The 20,639-nt window shown below is 42.5% G+C and overlaps 1 protein-coding gene across 2 annotated transcripts; it reads right to left on the bottom strand.

The window, feature by feature from the left end:
• Window positions 1-952: 952 nt before the first annotated feature.
• On the bottom strand, window positions 953-18,964 carry ap2b1 (adaptor related protein complex 2 subunit beta 1). 2 transcript variants are annotated; one of them, XM_041951909.1, is made up of 22 exons: window positions 18,866-18,964; window positions 17,500-17,554; window positions 17,248-17,353; window positions 16,270-16,405; window positions 15,891-16,136; window positions 15,124-15,314; window positions 14,555-14,776; window positions 13,931-14,051; window positions 13,469-13,564; window positions 13,189-13,304; window positions 12,915-13,080; window positions 12,702-12,800; window positions 12,127-12,386; window positions 10,576-10,768; window positions 9,485-9,526; window positions 8,298-8,450; window positions 7,550-7,695; window positions 7,082-7,211; window positions 6,357-6,441; window positions 5,839-5,925; window positions 4,759-4,913; window positions 953-3,034 (listed from the first exon to the last, which is right to left on the bottom strand). In XM_041951909.1, exons 2-22 carry the CDS (start codon window positions 17,534-17,536, stop codon window positions 2,960-2,962), a joined length of 2,862 nt encoding a protein of 953 aa, XP_041807843.1. In that variant the 5' UTR covers window positions 17,537-17,554; window positions 18,866-18,964; the 3' UTR covers window positions 953-2,959. The 2 variants fall into 2 exon arrangements, with proteins under 2 accessions (XP_041807843.1, XP_041807844.1); XM_041951910.1 differs by lacking the exon at window positions 9,485-9,526.
• Between the last annotated feature and the right edge of the window lie 1,675 nt (window positions 18,965-20,639).

The raw sequence follows: 20,639 nt of genomic DNA, 5'->3' as shown, positions 1-20,639 counted from the left end.
CTGTCTCTTGAAAATAGAAACGTTTAAGTTTATGTTAAAATTAAGGCTGCTTCTGATGCCAAACTGCAGATAGTATAATAAATAAAATGGCTTGAAGATAAGAAAGTTTATTTATGATATTGCCCATCTTACTAAAATGTGTTCATCATTTCTTGGCAGCTAATTAACAGCACATGGATTGATTGATTGATTTTTTACATAATAAAGAGGACACAGTGGGTACACTTTTTCTCCAGTAAATTCTCCATTAATGCAGAACTGTGAATATTCTCACATTAAATTTGGCCAACTTTTTTCCTGAGTGTCCCAAATGAAACTCAGTAGTTAAATGGTTGTGATACAAATACATCAGTTATCTCTATATAATTATTATTTAAAAAAATAATCACTGCACTAACTGTAAAGCTGTAGCATGTTTTTCTCAGTTACAAATAAGGAAAAGCATTTATCTATTTTCTATTTATCTCCATTTGTTGTGTTGACCCCGATGATATGTTCACTTAACGAAAGACAACATCTGTATGCATGTCGCTCTGTGCTTGTTGCTGTGTCTCTTGTCCCTTTATTGTACATGAATGATGTATACAAGGTTGGATTTAACTGTTAGGGGCCCCCTATTGACCACCCTCAGCTTCCATCCCCTGTGCATTGTGTATGTACCCATTCTGTGCGGTGCACACAGCATGCTACATGTGGCAGCTTCATTATTTGTCCAGAGACCCAAAAATAAACTAGCACTCCTGTGCTGGGACAACACTTGGCTCCACGTTTGCTGTGTGACAGTTGATGATAATTTGATTAAGCACCATTTTACTTGGTAATATGCACCATGTGAGCAGTCTGAAAATGATATCTGGACGCACAGTCCAGTACAGTACAGGGCCATATTTAATGCAGGATCTCACCTTTATCCTTTAAAATAAGTCTGCTCAGCTGTGCACACACCGCGATGCATCATGTGTTTAACAATTTATTGACATGTGGTACTGTGACAATTACAACTCATTTACAACAAGGTTACAGCAATGATGCTTAAAATATTCCATCTCATAAGATGCCATGTTAGCTCTCCATACATTCTGCACTGCTGGCAACTGTTTTATTTCTATTTGTGGGAGTGCTTTAGACAATATTGCTTGAAAAGCATAAGGTCTACGTATAACAGAGACATAAAGATGGGAGATTAGTTTCTCAATGGAACAAATCCACAGCCTAAATGAGGAGGATAAAAAGGAAAGTGGGCTCATGCAGGCACATAAACATATTTTTACATTACCATGTAGGAAAATAGTGTCACCAGCACAACTGACTCGCTGAAAAAGCCATTTCTGTTGAATAGGTCGAGTTTTTCATTTCATTTTCAGGGTAATACCAAAACATTTTAATTTATTAGCTACACAAACTACATTATCACTGGACTACACTGTACTAGAACAACTCTGTGCCTCAGGGCGTGTTCTATAGGACAAGTAACGCCAACATTATAGGGTTATATTGACACTGATGTACTAAAACATAAATTTGGCATTTAATTGGAGTGGATGCTTGGTCCTGTAAGACTGGCTTGACAACAATGGCATGAAAAATTACAAAAACATCAAAAGAAAAGACAGAGGCATTTAAAGCACATTAAAGAATTGAAGCTACTGCAGGAATGAAGCCAGTTAAAAAAAAGCACACAGAGGTAGATGCACAATAAATAGGAATGAAAATATAGGTGTATAAAGCCAAGTGCAACTATGTGGTTACAGTAAACGTGGCTGTTACAAAGATTGCATGTGAAATGAATCAGCTGATTCTTACAACGGAGTGGCACTGGTGTGTTCATCATCAGTAGCTGCTGTGGTTTGTGTTGTGGTTCAAAGCTAATGAGCAAAGACTTGAAGCTGAGGATAATAGAGGTTTTACCCAAGAACAACATCAGGTGTCCTATTTCCCACTCAAAAGCTTCTTGACTGACTCTTCAGCATCCCTCCACCTCCTCAGCCTGCAGACGCCTCACTACACTGGATGGGTTATTCGTTTTCTCTTTGCATTTAATATTCTCCAATCATCCCTGTCACCTGTTTTCTTACGTGTTTTTTGACCATTAAAAGAACTAAAAGAAAATGCTTTACAAAAGCCAAATATTCTGAATAATAATATGTGGCTGAGGCGAAACGGGTGGAGTGCCAGTAATTTTGGGAATGTCACTCAAAGTATTTCAATTACTCTCCAATGTTTCAGCGTTACGGAGGAAAAAGTCACATTTCCATCTAAATGCTGCACAAATTGTAAGTAATCCTATTAAATACAAGCCGGTTTAAGTCATGGCGAGATAAACAGCAGCACATCTGCTGCTCAATGTGATGCATTATGTTGGTCTGTTTTGGATGTCTCAAACAGTAATTATCAGCTCTGACCTCCAGTAGACAAACCTGCTGTGGACAGACATGAGTAGCCTCTGACAGACACATTGTTGGATTCGACTCTTCACACGTTAATGGCAAAAGGAACAGATCAACACTGGTATATCAAAAATAAATCAAAAGCAAACAGTGCGAGCCACACACACTACAAAATAAAATGCATTTCTTTCCAATCTGGACAGTCGGACCATCAGTTACACCTTTACAACATGAAGACACTGAGTTAAGGATGGAATGATAACATGTTCTCACTGGCAGGTAAAAATCAAAATGGGAAGCTGAATAAGAGGATTCAGAAATGTTTTAACTGCCAAAATAAAGGAAACATCAACAGTGTTTGTGCTGTTTAACTTCAGTACAAATGACGTACTTTCATATTAACTCTCTCAGAGGAAAAACACACCCAATATTCCAAATGACTTCACGTCCATCATTTACTGTTAGGAGTCCTTTGTTTTGGCAGTCAGCAGCAGATGGCAGAAAACGATAAAACACTGCTGTGTGTGTCAGGATGAAGTTAAGCCGGATGAGTGTTTGAGCGTTCGAGCGGGTCAGTTCTTCAGCACAGAGTCGTACATCTGGTAGACGTACTGAGAAACCTCGGGGGCCCGACACTTGAGAGACAGCTGTGGAGACGGAGAAGACGGAGTTACAACAGGAGACGTTTAAAGAGGACGATCTGATCTGGCTTCAAAGTGCTTCGGCTGCACAGCTGATATTTCACCGTAAATGGAATTTTAATAATTAGTTGATAATCGATCTTAAGGAAAATAATCAAACTATTTAATCAATTTATTCTTTCAGACATGTTTTAAGCAATTAAGTCAAAAAAAGCTTTTGTTTTTTAAAAAAAGCTTCTTATTCTCTGGCTCCACCGTCTTCAGTGTGAAGGTTTGCTGCTTTTCTCTGTTTGAAATCCTATCTGAAGATGCCACCTTGGACTTTTTCCACATACTTTGACTTTTTATAGCCTAAACAATGAATTGATGCATCAAATAACTGAACTGACAGATGAAAGGGTAATAAAACCAATTGTTATCTGCAGCTCTGCACGGAATAAATTGAGTTCAGATAATGTTTTTTTTACCATGTTGAGATTATTTTTGACCGGCCCTGCGTGTCAAAACTCAGGACTCTTTTGTTCTGTATAACACATTTTATTAAAAGTAAATCTACTTCACATTAAAAAGTCATAAAACACTAAATATGTGCATAGAAAACCTAAACATCTGCTTTATGACAGAGACACACCTGTCATCGACTTACATACAGGTTATTGATATTTAATTCGTCATTGGTTTGAATATGTTGTTAGAGTTCATATTAACATACAGACAGTGTGGCTGGGTACAACTGTATGAGTCCTTATAATTGTAAATTAAAATGGCTAACATGACCAAAAAGACCAAAGAGTCCAGACTTATAAACTTTTCACAACCTTATTTCTTGTTTTTATTTTCAATGCGTTACTAACTGACCTGCATTAGAGTTCTACAGTAAACTTTGTAGATGTAGAAGTACCGTATTTTCCGCACTATAAGGCGCACCTTCAATGAATGGCCTATTTTAAAACTTTTTTCATATATAAGGCGCACCGCATTATAAGGCGCATAGAAAGTACCGTGGGGTTGCATTATGCATCCACTAGATCAGGGGTCGGCAACCCGCGGCTGCGGCGGCTCTTTCATCCCTCTGATGCGGCTCTTGAAAATAATTAATGAGCATTTATTTAAAATGTATTTTATTTTGTTCGTTTTGGAACAAACACCGCGCGCTCACAGATGACAGTTTATCCTGCGTAAAGATGCAGGTGACGGCGCACAGCACTGATGTGCAGACGCTGTGCGCTGAGGTTCAGGAGCAGAAATCACATCAACCACATTTGATTACTATTTTAATTACCTATTATTTAGCATATATTCAAATTGTTTCATTGTTTAGTGAAATAGTCATTTTATTATTCAGGTTGACAGCTGACTGCACGCGCCAGTAAAAGGATGACGGCACGCAGAGAGTGGAACGCCCTTTACACTTTTACCGCTGTTACTTCGGCCACGCCCCCTGACTACGATAGCCATAATTAACCAATATTGATCCATATAAAAGGCGCATCGGATTATAAGGCGCACTGTCGGTTTTTGAGAAAATTAAAGGCTTTTAGGTGCGCCTTATAGTGCGGAAATACGGTATATATTAGGCCACACTGGCCTTTGTCAACATATAATGTGCAAAAAATTGGGCTTCTGTAATTCGACTGTAGGTTTTAAATTCTATTTGTTGAGATCTTATAAAGGTCTTAAATAAAGAGGCACAACCGTAAAATCTGATTTCAAACTGTTGAAAACTCTACCGTGTAGTTGGGGTTGCCAGGCTGAATGCGGAGCTCAGCCAAGATCCAGATGCCGTTCGTTAGCTTGAGGGACTGGTAGAGCATATCCTGGCCTTCTACGTTTCTCTTGGCAATGGTGTAGATGTTGTTGTTCTGCAGCTTCCCTGATACTGTGTCTGCAAGACCAGAATCCAGGTCAAGTAATTAACACACTTCACCACTGTGCTGAACAAAGAGAAACACACACACACACACAAGGCTGTAATCACTACTGGAACTGTCAGGACTACAGGGACGAACGCTAACGTACACATGGGCTAATGCAAACTCGTCTACTGGCGAAAGGTTAATCTGTGATCTATGAGGACCTGAATGAACTGTGACTGGCAACCTTCAGACCAGCTCATTTACCACACCGGGCCCGGCTAAGAACAGCCACTGAGCCGTTAGCCATCCTGCTGCCAGGATAATAGAGGCACAGCTTCTAAATAGAAAGAAGTTGGAGGTGTCCTTCAGGTACAGAGGAAGAAGAAATGCTGAAGTATCCCAAGAGAGACATGTGGGTGGAGAAAGAAAACAGACAGAGGTGTAAGGTTGAGCAGTGTCTGGAAAAACAGCTCGGAGGCTTTGAGTCCAGTACTGATACTGGAGCCAGTTCTGGGATGAGTGGATGAGGCTGGGGAGGCTTCAATGAATCTATTCATATTTCGCAAGAGAGGGACTTTCTATTCCTTTTTGTTGCCTCCAGTCTTCATTAGTGCACCATCACTGGTGTCACGTTTTATATTCGACGGCTACGTTTCCTGAACTGAACGTGTTCAGATGATGATGTGAAGTTACATCAGACAGCGAACCACCACTCGTAAGTGAGTAATGAAGGCATCTGTTTAGCCACAAATCAGGAAGAAAACTGTTTTCTCATCATTCTTTTGACCAATTTTTGTTAGTTGTGACACAGAAGAAACCAACCAATGAGTCTCCAGCAGTATTACATACAAGTGCAGTCACAGATAACATACAAATAAAATACTCATCAGCTTTAATTGTCCACCAGAGATATTTTAGAAAAATAGCTTTGCAAATGAGGCCGAACCCGCCTACCTGCATTTAGGTGGCACTCCTTAATCTGGTACTGAAGCTCATTCTCATTGGGGATGTCTTTCCAGGTAGCAAGGAACACCTGTCGCTCTGAGGGAGGAACACAAACAAACGTTAGTGATGTGGAAGTTCCTTATTGGATCGTTGATCCATACAGAAACAAACAATTCTTCAGCATGTCATTATGTAGCCAGGCTGATGTTCAAGTTTCTATTTAACAGCTTGAATTTTGAAGTCTGAATTTGACCAAGACAATTTCAGCGACCCGATTTTTAGACCCGAGCAGATTGAATGTGAGCAGCTTGAATGGAGTATTTAAAAACTGGGCACTTGAATTTTCCTGAATCTTAAATTTGTGAATCCTAAAACAAGTTGATACCGACCACGTAAAGGGTCAAAGATGGTTTTCAAGCTACAGCAAATAACATTCTTCCAGCAATATTTCATTCCAGTGTCAATGGTTGAGGAAGACATTGATAGTGATGATGTGATGCTGTCTTATAAAGTTGTAACAATCATACCCATTTTTCCATCCTCAACAAAGAATATATTGAGAGGGATGAGCACGCTGAAGTAGAAGACATCGATGCTGTTCTTCACAGCCACCTGTGAACGAGTGACAGAAGAGGATAACAAACGATGTTCCAACACTGAGATGTGCTGAAGGTCAAATCATCAACATAAACGACATATTCCAACATCAGGAGATGTTTCAGTTCATACCAACGGTTCCTGTTCACTTCGCACAAACTGCTTTGTAAAAAATGACTCTCTGAAAATTCGTTTTCTCGCCTGTTGTGACTAACAAGGGTAAAATATTTGTTGTCAGGAAAGTAAGATCTGACCGTCTGTAGTTTTACCGTCTCTAGGAAAAACTGATATCAAATGGAAATGGACTGTTTCAACTAAGAGCTCCATCACACCAAGCTCGGTTCAAAGAACAAGCACCAAGCGCTTTGTGTTGTCTTCTGTAGTTGTATTTTGTTTTTTGAAGGAGAGAAGAAAAGGGGGAAGCAAACAATAGAGAAACGGCTCTAAATGGGAGAAATCAGTGGTTCTCTGAGCTGAGCAGCCAGTTAGACAACAAGTCCTGACGACAGCTGGCTGCTTTCAACACTGCAGGAAACACAGCAGTGATGTGATGGTGGTGGTCAGCCTGTTGTGTGAGGGACTTAACGACGAATGCTGGTCTGTAGCTTCTGAATGTGTCGCTGTTCAAACGTCTCATGAGTGATTGCTTCTGTACCTGCAGGTTGTTGAGCGGGTCCATCTTCATGACCGGCCCGATGGTGTTGATGGGCAAAGAGACCTCGATGCTCTGGCTGGGCATCAGCGGAGTGTGAATGGGCAGAGGACTGGTAGGGATCACCCCGAAACTACATGACGGTAACAAACAAATCAACAACAATCAGCACACTGGTGGTCCTCAATACATGTGTTCAGTTACGATATGCAACCAAAAGTCAAGACGCGAAATAAAAACAGAGTTAATCATCAAAAATCAAACTGAGTCTACTGACAACAGTTTTCGGAAGTGTTCCAGGTATTAATCTCTTTATCCAATCACGTGTTGAACCTCGCTCCATCCTCGCTGTGAACCACTGAGCCTTTCCATCATGATACTCTCACCTGTTACCAATCAACCTGTTTACCTGTGGAATCATGTTTTGGTTTTGGTAATTCACTGTGACTGTAGGCGAGTCGTCTCACTGACCTGTTCTTGTTGAACTGGACAGCGAAGTCGGTCATGTGTTGCAGGGCCTTGTTGGTGAAGGTCATGTCCATGTACATGTGGCCCTGGCGGCGAGAGAAGGTGCCAGAGATCTCCAGTCCTTTGGCTTTCACTGCAGGCAGCCACACCTGGTGAAAAGCACCAGTGTAATCAATTCTATAGGCAGTAAATGTTTAGGTCTTCGCTTTGTGATGGACACTCCAACACCGTGAAGACATTTAGCCTCAACTTTGAAAGAATGCTCGGGGTCATTGACCATTTGAAGGCCCAGTTACGACCACGCTTCAACTTCCTGGCTGCTGTTGCTTCTGTATATCCACATAATTCTCATTTCTCATGAATCCATCTGTTTTGTGAAGTGCACCAGTCCCTCCTGCAGCGAAGCAGCCAGCCAACATGATGCTGCCTCAGGGGTGGGATGGTGTTCTTCAGCTTGTAAGCCTCCCCCCTAGATCTTTCCTAGATCTCAGGTTGCCATTAGATATAAGAAAATCTAAACTTTCTCTTCATGTGTCTAAGCAAAACCAATTTTAAAACTCTTGTAATGTGAGCTCAGTCTCACTGCTGTGCCTGATTCCCTGTGTAACACTGTATTTCTACAACGCATAGCTTTCTGTTCAGGGCCAAGCCTCATTTCTCCGTGTACTACCGCCCTCACTGTTAGCAATGTGCAGACTGACTGTGTGTCATCCATTATTCACTTGCTGAGACTGACGCGGCGTGAACTCACTGCTTTTGGGGTTGCGTAGCCTCCAGTGGTGATGGCCATGCCCGTGGAAAGCTCAAACAGGTCGTTTAGGCCACTGCTGACGGCTGGAGGTGCCGGTGTAGGTGACGGAGCAAAAGTACTGGGAACAGATGAGGGGATGAAGTTCTGTCCCACCTAAAGCAGTCACAACAAACACACACACACTGAGTAGCCGTAACTTCACTAAGCATCACTGGCAACTTGACTTTGCTATAAACCTACAAAGAGAATCACACAGACGATCTGAAATCATGCCAAAGGAAGATACAATAAGACACTTGAGCGAAACACTACAGCATTTCAGCTACAGCAAGCGGATGTGATTAGCCAAAGCCCTGACGACAGACAGCGTGTCAACCAGCGGAAATGTGATGTGAACCTAAAGGACCTGACCTGGAGGTTTTGTGTGTTTTAGCCCATTAATAGGAAAAACATAGCAGTCAAACAAGTGGATTTATATTTTTGAAGGCTGAGTTTTCAGATCAGTCAGCACACAAAAATCACACTAAAAGCTTCATAAAGCTCACTGTGATGTACGGCAGAGACACAGATCTAGACTGGTGTATGTAAGGTTAGATCTTGTCATTGATACTGTATATATTGAGTAATGAAGCTATTTATGGATAAAACAACCAGATGTGTCTATTTTTTGCCAATCCAGTGACTGATACACCCGACAAGTCAAAGTCCTTACTGACATTGATGCTAAAATCATATTTCCATAAAGCAGTCCTGCTCACTGATGTGCAGTATTAACCACACTTTCCTAAACACCCAGAGAAATTAAAGGGATAGTTACCACATTAAACAACGTGGCAAAATGTCTGGATGTAGCCAAATATAGAGTCTCACAGTTTAGATCATGTATTGATCATTCCTGTGATGGACCAACCAGCAAGTGTTTCCATGAGACTTTCATTTCTGTCAGGAGCACGTCACATACGTGACCTTTCCAGAACAAGTGAAAGCAGTGAGATGTTTTTTTTTCCCCGGCCGGAGAATGAGCTAAAACACGCAAAACATCCGTGTGGTCTTCTAACAGGAAGTATGTGAGTGTGAGACAGAGAGGCAGGTTTAAAACTTGGTTGGTTTGAGAGTGTGGGGGGTTAATTTCAGGTAGCATGCAGCATGCAGACGGGCCGACTGCCAAACAGAGGGGCTTCACTTACTGCTGGACTGCCCCCAACACCTCCGCCCAGGTCTCCCCCCAGCTACAGGAGAGAAGAGAGGCCCCCAAAGACCGCATCCACACATCACAGACAGACAGACCGAACACAAACACAGACAGAGACAGAGGCTTTCTTAGCAACCGCAGCCCATCAAGAGGAGCCCTCACTTTCTGGAAAAATAGCAACTCCACATGGTTAAAATCAGACTTTCAAATCTGCAGAGGATTATTAAGAAGTCCGATTATTCCAGCAGCTCGGAAGAGTGGAAAAGTGACCATTAAAAGAGGAAAAATACAACGAGGCTTAATGTCCCTCTATGTTGGAAAAAGACGTGTGTATATTAAAGGTACACTGTGCAGGAAAGAAACAATGTACACACTCATAAGTGTTTTGCTGTGTCCGGGCAGGGGGTGTGAAGCCTCCAGCCAATAACAGCGCTCAGGTGAGGTCAGGACTTTATAAAAAGTTAGCGAACAGGCCGACACTGTAACCATGACAGGTAACTGTTGTCTCCCACTCTGTCTATTAGTGAGCTTTACAGCTAATTAGAGCCAGTAATCCAACTGTTAGCATAACTGTTGGTGAATTCACACCTTTTTTGATAAAATATCTGCACCAGCGCTTCTGGTGGCTTTTTAACAAACAGTAACCAATGATTCCTGCATAGTGAACCTTTAATATTCTTCATTTGTTCAGGATTTTAAGACATTTCAAAACACTTAAGTCATATATGGATATGTATTAGATCATTTTTATGTTGTGTTAAACAGATACTTAACAAACTTTTTTACCATTATACTTAAAGAACATAAAAGCGATCTTTTCCTTCATATCAAGGAGTCAGCAGTTGTTTCTATGTTCAACAGTAAGAAGAAGAGGAAGGAAGTCAACATTTCAGCTTTCTTTTGGATAAAACAGGAACTTTTGAGAAAATGCTGAACCACAGATTTTTTTAAAACGAGACTTCCCTGCCCCTGAAACTCCTCAAACCCAACAGGGCGATCCGCATAGAAAGCTGATTGTGTCTTCAGCTACGTTTAGCCAGTGTTTCCACTCCACGGCAAAATTCATGTGTGTGTGTTCAAGCTCACCAAGCTGTCCAGGCCCCCTCCCAGAAGGTCCACCGCCCCCATCTGCATGGAGGAGACCTGGGGCACGTTGACTGGAGGGCCCAGGTCCAGATTCAGCAGGTCGCCCAGCAGGTCGCCCTGGCTGGGGATCACATGCGGCTGGTCCATGGCGGCCGCCGGTCCGCCGCTCACTGGGCTCTCACCCGTATCGATGCTGCCACAGGAAAAACAGGAACACTGGATTGAAGTCCACCAGCAGAAATGTGCCGACACTCACGTTCAAACTTTGTGCATTTAGAATGAAACTGCTTGTCACAGCCGAGCTCGATGTCTTTAAGTCGTTTGGAATATTTAGTCACCTCGAGCTACATTATTGTGCTGGGACTGAACCAATTACACCGCAAGCAGGGATAACTGTCAGTTATGATTTTACATGATCAAAATTCTATTTGGTGTGATCTCAAATTACTTGTTAAGCAAGACAAGATGTCCAGTTCAGTCAGGCTTTGGACATTCACTGACAAACTAAAGCTTTCCATCCATCACTTCCTGTCAATAAGCAGCACTGAATCTTTTTTCCACAGGAGATGCTGCATTTCTTCCCTGCTGACAAGCAGTGAGACCTGGGACAATGTCTTCAGGGTGTTGGGAAATGTCAGCGCTTCTGTCTTTGTCCTGCATGTTGCCTTCTTGTGTGTCACATGCTTGATAAATATGACATTTGAAATACAGCTGCATGACGGTGTTCACGAATGAGATTCCACTGACAGACACATATATATTGTGATAAAGTACATATTCTGGAAAATCAGCTGGAAAGCTGCCAAAAGCCTAAAAATCCAATATTGCCATTGTAATGGCAATTTCAGTTTCTTTGTGAGACACACAACCTCCCACCGTCTCACCAAATGTTAAACCCTTTTAAGGTCCCTTGCACCTCAACTACATGAGACACACAACTTCCCTTCTGTCTCTTCATCAATACTCAAATCCTTTTGACAACCACTTGAGACTTCCTTCTTCCCTTTTGCCCCTTTAACAATATCCAAATCCTTTTGTATTTATGTCTAGACGGTTTAACACGCACCTCAGGGGGTCGATACCTATACCTGCAAGGGACAAAGGTACGAATACACACCTCTGGGTAAGGGGCCGACTCTGCAGCAAACAAAGGATGGGAAACACACCCCAGGGGTGGGTTTCCCCACAAGTATAAAATGTCCAGTTTTCCCCATGCTCGGGGTCTTTCTTCATCCTGACCGCTCATGTTGATTGACCTTTTCTTTGCAAAGGAAATAAAAACTTGTCGGCCGGCAGAAGTCTCTATTTCATTCTTCACCAGCAGAAGCAGCAACGAAAATTTCCACAACACCATAAATCAGTGATTTGCAAATTCCCCTCAATAATAGCAGAGATATTACAGGGAAACTACTTTTAAATACATTTAATCCAAGTCAAACTTTTTAAATCCTTTAAACAAATATTTGAATGATTAGAGAGAGTGCGAAGAGAGCCGGAGGCAGTCAGAGCCGTGTGAGTTTAACCGAAGCGGCTCTGGAACGATGAGCTGACCTGCTGTGCTGCACAGGAAGGTGTTTCCGGTGGATTCCATGGCTGCCCTCGACAAAGGCGCTGGGAGGTTTGTGATAGACAGACGCCAGAGAGCCGATGTGGCAGATGAGCTCGTCCAGGAGGGTGGGCTCGATCAGGTCCGTCTCCTCCGAGATCAGGGGCTTTTCTGACAACACCACCTCCTTGGCAGTCACGGGGTCGGTGGACAACAGGCGCCAGTAAATGTAGCCTCTGTCACGCAGGTCGGGGTTGTCAGAGTCCTGCAGAGCAACACGAGAGTTAACAGTCATGCTGTGAATTTCATTTCTTTGTTTCCCGTTGCATTTATTCAGTGTAGGATTTAGATCACAGTAAGACGAGCTGTTGGGGGCTAAGAGGGGTTTAACTTACATAAACAATCAACTGGAAAAAAAAACTGACTAAAATATTTTGATCCAGAGGGCGCTGTGTCAGCAGAGCAAAAACAAAACCCAGATATTTACAGGGCTGCAAAACAGCAGAAGGAAACAGGAAACATTATGCAGCAGAGAATGAATGAACCATCAGACGTCTTCAGAATAAAAGCAGACACTCACCTGCGTGGCCAGGCTGAGGACCTGCTGCACCAACTCCTGAGTCTCTGATGGCTTCTTGAGGAACAGCTTGACAATGGCAGTCAGCAGAGTGAGCTGGACCTGTCAGTCAAAGCACACACTGTTATATTAGTTCACCTTCAGTCCATTTCTCATCCTCGCTGTGGGAGGTGGAAACAAGCCGTTACTGCTGTGTGCTTTTTCTGATGAACCCACCTGGGTGCTCTCATCATGGAAGCCCTCCAGGAAGCTCTCCAGCAGCTCATCAGCGTTGTCGATCCTCTCTGCGTACTCGCCAACAATCCAGATCATGGCAGCACGAGCATCAGGCTCATCCAGAGAGTCCAGGTTCTCACACAGCGTGGCGATGATGCTTTCATACCTGAAGAACACCAGTGTCTCATTGGTCAGTGTGAGCATGCTAGGGTCAACTAACAGTTGGACCGGTTAGTTAATCCCTATTTGTTGAGCTGTTCAGTGGGAAACATACTTGTTGGGGTACTTGCGGAAGATGTCCCTGATGACCACAATGGCCTCCTGTACCACATAGTTGACCTTGGTCTGGATCAGGTCCAGCAGGGTGCTGACACAGCGCTCAGCTGATTGCTGGAGAGGAGCAGGACAGAGTTGCCGTGTGTGAAAAGGTCATAATAACTGCTGACACAACTCACGACGCTCTGTTCACAAGTCTGAAGAGAACTAAGATGCTTGTGCTGCGATGCACATGAGAAGACTTAAGCGCAGAGATCAGTGACGAGAGCTTTTCTTACCTCCACCTTGATGGCGCAGCGTCCGATGGCTCGCACAGCCTTGCGCACAAAGTCAACATCCACCTCTGTAGCGTATTCCTTCAGCTCAGCCAACACCTGGAAGGGACAGAACAGCAGTGATTTAAAGTGTGTGTGTGTGTGTGCACAACACAACAGCACACATACACTGAACAGAATTTAACAGTGAATTCAGTGATTTTGTTCCAGTTTGATGTCTTTATTAAAACGACACATTGCAGTTCAACCTTCTATTAACAATGAGCATCATGATTTGAATGAAAAGCCATCTAGTCAACGTACGTAGCTGTATATATAAACAAAAGACTCAACGCTAAAATCACATATTGGTTCTGTTGAGCCTTGGCAAGTCATGAACACTGACAAGTAACCGGTGAAGAGAACAAAACCATATCTGTATCCTCCTAACAAAGTTCCCATGTAGTTGTGTTTCATATTCGGTACCTGGGCAATGTTGGCCTGAGAGGCCAAGCGGATCATGATGTCCAGTTTCTCCAGTTTCACATAGATCGGGTCGTTGTACTTGACAAAGAACACTTTGATCTCCTGCTTCAGGATCTCGGGCCTGCACACGAGCAACACAAAACATATCAGACAGTGGACAGACAAGATCCAGGAGTCACGGAGGAAGTCGGGTGTGACTGTTTTCAAGAAGGCGAAAACATCGTTTTGTCACTCGCCCGAATATGTGACAATGGTTTTTGTGTCAAAATTACATCTGAAAAAGAGGAAGTCGTGTTCTATTTGAGGACTAGACACTAGGACACGTTCACTTGTACTGTAAGAAAGTGTTTTGTTTTGAGAGTGTGCAGTATTATGGGTTGTTTGTAGCCCTCATGCTGCTAGGCTAGAAAATGTACACCTGTGTGTCTAATAAGTCCGATTATGTGAACAGAATATTACGTTAGAAGGTGGTGAGTCCAAAACAAAACAACAAACAGTCATTTAATTCATATATAACAATGTCTAAAATGTGTTAAATGTTATACATGCCTCCATTACTTTGTTCCAATTGTGTTGTAAACGTGTGGCCGCCAGTACAACCTTCAGCCGTTTGTGATTACGCACCTTTTCTGGACGATGAGGTTGATGTTCCTCAGAGCCACATACTGGACCTCAGGCTCTCCGGAGAGCAAGGTGACCAGCGGTGGGGATAACTTCTTCAGTAAGGTGTTGTAGTAGTCGGAGTCCTTTGGCAGCAGCTCCAAGAACTTCATCAGCACCTTGACAGCTGACAGCACCACGGCGGAGTTGGCGTGAGACAGGCGGGGAGTGACGCGCTCACAGATGCTTTGAAAGTGAAGGAGGGAAAGGTGACCGTCATCGAGGGACATTAACATAAAGGCCATGCTGACCATGAACCACAACGTGGCTGGTTCGAGTCCAGCTCAGGACTATTGTTGCATCTCTCCACTGGCCCTAGCTAATTAAGTCATAAAATGCCTAAAAAAATAGTCACATAAACACATAAATGAAATCCATATTTTTCCATTTCCCTCTAGTAGCCCCTCCCTGCAGAGAGTTTAGGTTTTGAGATATTTGTCTCTGAGATTCCTGCCACCGTCCCAGTATAATGGAGGTGAATGGAGTTCATTTGTGGTGCTCACAACACTGAAAAAGTCGTGAGTGATTTCTACCTTTGGGCCTCGCGCTCATCCTTGGGGTTGTAGTTGGACAGGCAGTCCAGGATGAAGATCTGTCCCCACTCCGTGCACTCGTTGAGGGCTGTCAGCAGCTTGTTGATGTTCTGGGGATTGAGGTCCAGCAAGTTGCTGTTGGGGTGAGACTCGCTGATCTCAGACAGGGCAGCGACGGCGTTGGCCACAACCTAAAGGATGGAGGTTTTCTGTGATGAGAACTTTCCAGGAGAACTCTGCATGTATGGATTGAATTAAATCAACAACTTCACTGGAAATCAACACGTCTTTGAAGGGTACAAGGAGCATTGTTCATCACTGTAATCTCTGACAACACATGCAGCTGCAGAGCAGCAGTGGGCAGATTGGCTGCCATCTTTTATCACTGTGAACATGTCACACTTAAATTTAGCAATTTGCCAAATGATATTAAATGATATCTTCTTTAAATGCGAGTCAATAACTACATTTTATTCGAGTGTAAATGAAAATTAGCAATACAAACTATTTACTGTTAAAACTGAAGCTGAGATTTAAGTGTGCACGGGTTTGCATGGCGTCCTGTTATTAGGGGGTGAACCTGATGGCTCCGTTGCTGTCAGACAGGAAATAAATTAACTTTGTGGAAAGTGAATGACATCACAGTTCGTGTCAAAGATTGCATTGAGAGCGTTAACATGCCAAACTTTGAATCAAACTATTTCCATTATGTCATGAAATCAATCCCTGAGAGCACACGGCTCGGGTTGGAAAGAACGGACACCTACCATGGGATTTGAATCAGCAATGAGATCTCTCAGGGAGTCCAGGAAGCCCTGGTCCTCCACCATCTGGGCATTGATGTCATGAAGCTTAGCCACACAAACAGCTGCTGTCTTCCTCACATAAGGGTCTTCATCCTTCAGGCACTTCCTCAGTGGCTCACACAGGTACTCGGTGATCTTGTCCACCCGGATGCAGCCCATGGTGCGGACAGCCAGAGCCCGGATCAGAGGGTTGGGGTCCTCACAGTCCTGGAGGGAAAGACAATTGACAAATATGACAAGATAAATCTTTTTTAGATCTATCTTCTTTAGTGTAGATGTAGTTAGTTTCATAAACCCTGGCAGCATTACACATAGTTGAAAAGTTCACTGAGGGCCTTGCCTTGACAAAGCTGTTGACGGCCATGATGGCCATGTCAGGCTGACTCTTGGCGTAGTTCATTAGGTAGAGGTAGACCAGCTTCTTCAGCTCCAGGTTGTCGGTCTGCATGCAGTTCACCACATCTGGGAATAATGAACTGAAAGCAGATAAGAAGACGTGGTCAGAGTTTACATCGTCAGCAGTGTGATAAACAAATACCCTCAAGAGCAAAATGATGTTTGAATATTCCTTCTAAAAAACCCCAAAGGTTAAACCATCTGAATGTCTACTTTTGAGCAGTATTGGAAAACCAATACGATGAGAGATGTACCACTTGTACGTTCATTCAATATAAATATGTCTTTTAAAAGATCTACATACCTACATGTCACAAAATAAACTAAAAAATAATGTCGAAAACTGTGTTGTTGGATTATTTGTTCATATTAGTTGGACCTACATTTAATTTTCAATCAATGAAAGTGACAACATGTGTGCAGAGTTTCCAACTGGTGAGAGCGCTGCAATATAACCCCCGAGTCTTTCTGCACCGGCAATGTAGGTCCACAAAAAGTGTTTAGGCCACTGACAGACTCCAACAGTTTTTCAGTGTCTGACAACATGATAGAAAAGGGGGTAGATCTGTTTTGTGTGACCAGAAACAGCTGTTGTATCGCTCTCGCCAAAGTCACCAGACTCCATTCACAGAAACAGCAATTTTAGCATCGTAAAATAAAACACTTTAATACGAGGAGAGCCAAAAAATCCTGTGAGGAGAGCTCAACAGCTGATGTGAGGTCTGAACCAGGCGAAAAAACTACATCATTGGCAATATTATCCATATTATGTTACATCTCTAGGAAATATCATCTCAGATATACCCTAAAATTACGTGATATTATTTTAGGACAATATCACCCTCCTCTACTGGAAACACCACAGTTAATTAATAATTTATAGAATGGTTTGGTTTATTTCAGTTTAAATTTTCCAGTGTACCTGACATCCTTGCCGACAGTCATGGCAGCAATGACCTTCTTCACTGCCTCTTTCCTCTTCTCCTTCTTCTCATTGTTCAGCTCGGCCTTCAGTTCAAAGATCTCCCCTGTAAGATGAATCGCAGTGAGTGATTGACAGCAGCACAGCAACTTTCAGACCTTAAAGCTACATGAAAGTGACTGTTTGTATTCTATTTATTCTCGAGACAGATTAAAAATGGCTGATAGCAGCATCACCTCCTTTTTTCCTCACCTTTTTTGTTTGTTGTGAAATATTTGGAGTCCGTCATGATTGTGGTCCTTCGCGTCTGCACAGAAGAAAAGAAGACGACTTGTGTCATCAGCAAAAGATCGCAATGTGCAGTTCAAAGTGTCTGTTATAGTGGTGTGAATCACACTACCACTGGACTGTGGAGTCATCGTGTCTGAAGTGATGAACTCTGTGACAGACTGATGGAACTGAAGCCAGGAGATTCCTACCTGAACCTGAAGGCCCAGTGACAACTGTCAAGTTAGACAGATACAGAATAGTGGATTGAGCCTGTTTTTTTTGTTATAGTTTAGGCTACATCCCCAAATTCCTGACATAAAAGGAAACCTTCATGCTACTGTGACATTCAATGGCATTTTAGACAAGACTGTGCTTCCACCTTTCAACAGGTTGGGGACGGCCCTTTCCTGCCTGAACATGACATGCCCTGTGCACAAACCAGGATCCAGAAAGAAATGGTTTCCCCAGATCGATGCAGGCGAACCTGACCGGCCTGCACAGAGGTCAGACCTCAACCTCCAGGACCTCTGTGATGAACACAGACTGAGAGCCAGGCCTGATCCCCCAAGTGCCCGCTCCCGACCTCACTGATGCTGCTGTAATTAATGTGTAAACAGACATAAACAGCCTCACAGAGCTGTGCTGCAGGACCAGTTTATGTTTCAAACTTATTACTACAGATGCTAACTAGTTTGTATTACACATTAGTAAAATACATTTCAGTAACGGAAGTTAGCTGACGGTATCATATCTTTAAGTCTGCCACAGTTACATTAACGCACGTACAACTGAACTTACCTTAAACTAACTAGCTAACGTTACATCTTATACAGTTCCGTGGCTTTAACATCAACTATAGCTGCTGTTCATCTCATCCGTCCCCTTGTTAAGTCATAGCTGAGTCTAAATTAGTCGTGACATTCGCGATGATGTGCTGGGCGTGATGTTAAGTTAGCTACATTTAGCAATTTCACTTTGCTAACGTTAGCTTACTGCATGCTAACGGTTTATGCAGCAGTTCAATGACTGGCGCTAACGCTACCTCTGGACTAGCGATGCTAGCTAGCAAATGACGACAAACTAGCATATCGCTACCCAAACATCTTTGTGGTAACCTGCATGAGCAAGCTTTTCCAGTCGGTTTGATTTGGAATGTTATGACATAAACGTAAATCTGACACGAAAACAGAAAAGAGATCAGCGGCCCAGTTGCCATTGCTGCTGACAGGAGCGATGCTAACCTTAATGTAACGCTATGTGACGAGCTGCCCAGCTGAATGATCGGCACGAAATCACAAAAAATAGCACTAACGTTGTAGAAATTTTAAAAGTCAAATGTTTCAGATACCTGGTTGCGTGTATGTCAGCGGGAAAATGTTACGGTGGGTGGAAGGCGCAGGTTGGTCCCTTTCCTAGTTGGAGGAAGATGGAGAATATGGAGTGTGATGGTACATTCATGTCCAGCGGAAACTGTAATACTTCCCTCTTGAGTTTAGACTCTTTTGAATTTTGCATGCCAGAACATGTTGTGCCACAAACGAAATTGACAGACCCAGTGCTTAATGCGTGACTATGGTTCAAGTTCATATGGTCTGGATCTGCTAATAGTGAAGAAGGGACTATATAAGTAGTGGTGGGGACGAGCCACACACACACACACAAGGTCATCTGAGGCAGTGATACCACCCATAAACAACTGCATGTGGATGATGTGGACAGATCGATCAACTCTATTGTCGTTTATGGTTACAAGTAAACTAAATCAGTGCAAGCATTGTATTTAAATTCAGACTGAGCTTAGTGTTTAAAAACAACACCCCAGGCGTGACTGCTACAGCCCCACAGATTCCTATGGCTTTGAATGTAACACGAGAGGAAAGTCTTGGCTGGGCTGTGAATTCCTGACAATCTGACTGAAGCTGGAAGAATGTTGTGTCTGTTTGACCCTCTTGGCCTTGTGATATTCATTACACTTAGATAATTCTTTGCACTGAGAAGCACTCAGACTGTTTAATGAATATGTAAACAAACCTTTTTACTATGAGTCCAAATATTTGCTGTGAAAAAGGGCCATGCCACAAAACCAAGAATCTGAGCTTGAATACACTCAGTAACCAGACAAAGACACCAACGCTGCGTGTAATACAGTCCCACAGAAAGGCCCTGCAGTAAATTCTAACTTCATGAAACATACTGTATTGTTTTATTGACACAGTTAATTAAACTCTACCAACATTTTGGTGCTGATGTCAGTTGTGATTCTATATTGAATTGCATTATAGTGTAAGGTGTTTCTGATGTACTGTCCTCTCTGTTTACAGGGGGGAGGTACTAACTTTGGTTCCATCTCAACACCATATTTAGAGGATGTACGAGTGAACTTGTTTAGCTACAAGACAGTAAAAGAAAACATATCCAAGATTTCAAGATTTCTTTGTTTGTCATTGAGCATGACATGAGATGAAATTTGCATTGCAACCCCCATGTTAGAAACAAGATAATAAGAAAAATAAGAAAGGTTATAAAATAAAATTAAGATACTAGAATAAAGTAAACCAACATGCAGTAAAAATATTCCTAAATGCAATAAAAAATATACCAGAAATGAAAATATACTAAGACAATAAAATATACTAAACAATAAACAATAAAATATACCAGTGAAATGTACCAACAGCAGCTGAAATATACTGAATGCAAATGGCTGACCTTTTAGTTAAGCGTGTGTGTACCTAAATGTTAAGTACACAGAAGGTGCAGGTGCAGGTGGAGGTGAAGGTGTAAAAGTGCAGTGTGCAGTGGTTCATAGTTCTCACAGTCTCTCACTCCAGTGAGGGGCTGCTGGGGGTGATAGATCCAGGAGCTGAAAGGAGTGATATAGTTAAAAAGCAATCAGATCAATCAATTATCTGGAATTGTGTATTTCTACCTGATGAAAAATAATGTATTTTCCTTTGAGACATGTATTATATTTGTGTATTCTAATTGTTATGTAGGCTCAGCTGCACCTTTTTGCTGCACACATGACATTACTGCCACCTGGTGGCGGCAAGGTAGGCTGGTTTAATTCCAGCAAAGTTATAGTGAAATATTTCTGTTCTAAACCAAGAAAACTGATGAGC

This window comes from Chelmon rostratus, chromosome 14, assembly GCF_017976325.1.
Source record: "Chelmon rostratus isolate fCheRos1 chromosome 14, fCheRos1.pri, whole genome shotgun sequence".
NCBI lineage: Eukaryota > Metazoa > Chordata > Actinopteri > Chaetodontiformes > Chaetodontidae > Chelmon > Chelmon rostratus.
Note: the sequence above shows the minus strand (reverse complement) of the source record. Positions and strands in the feature narration are given on the sequence as shown.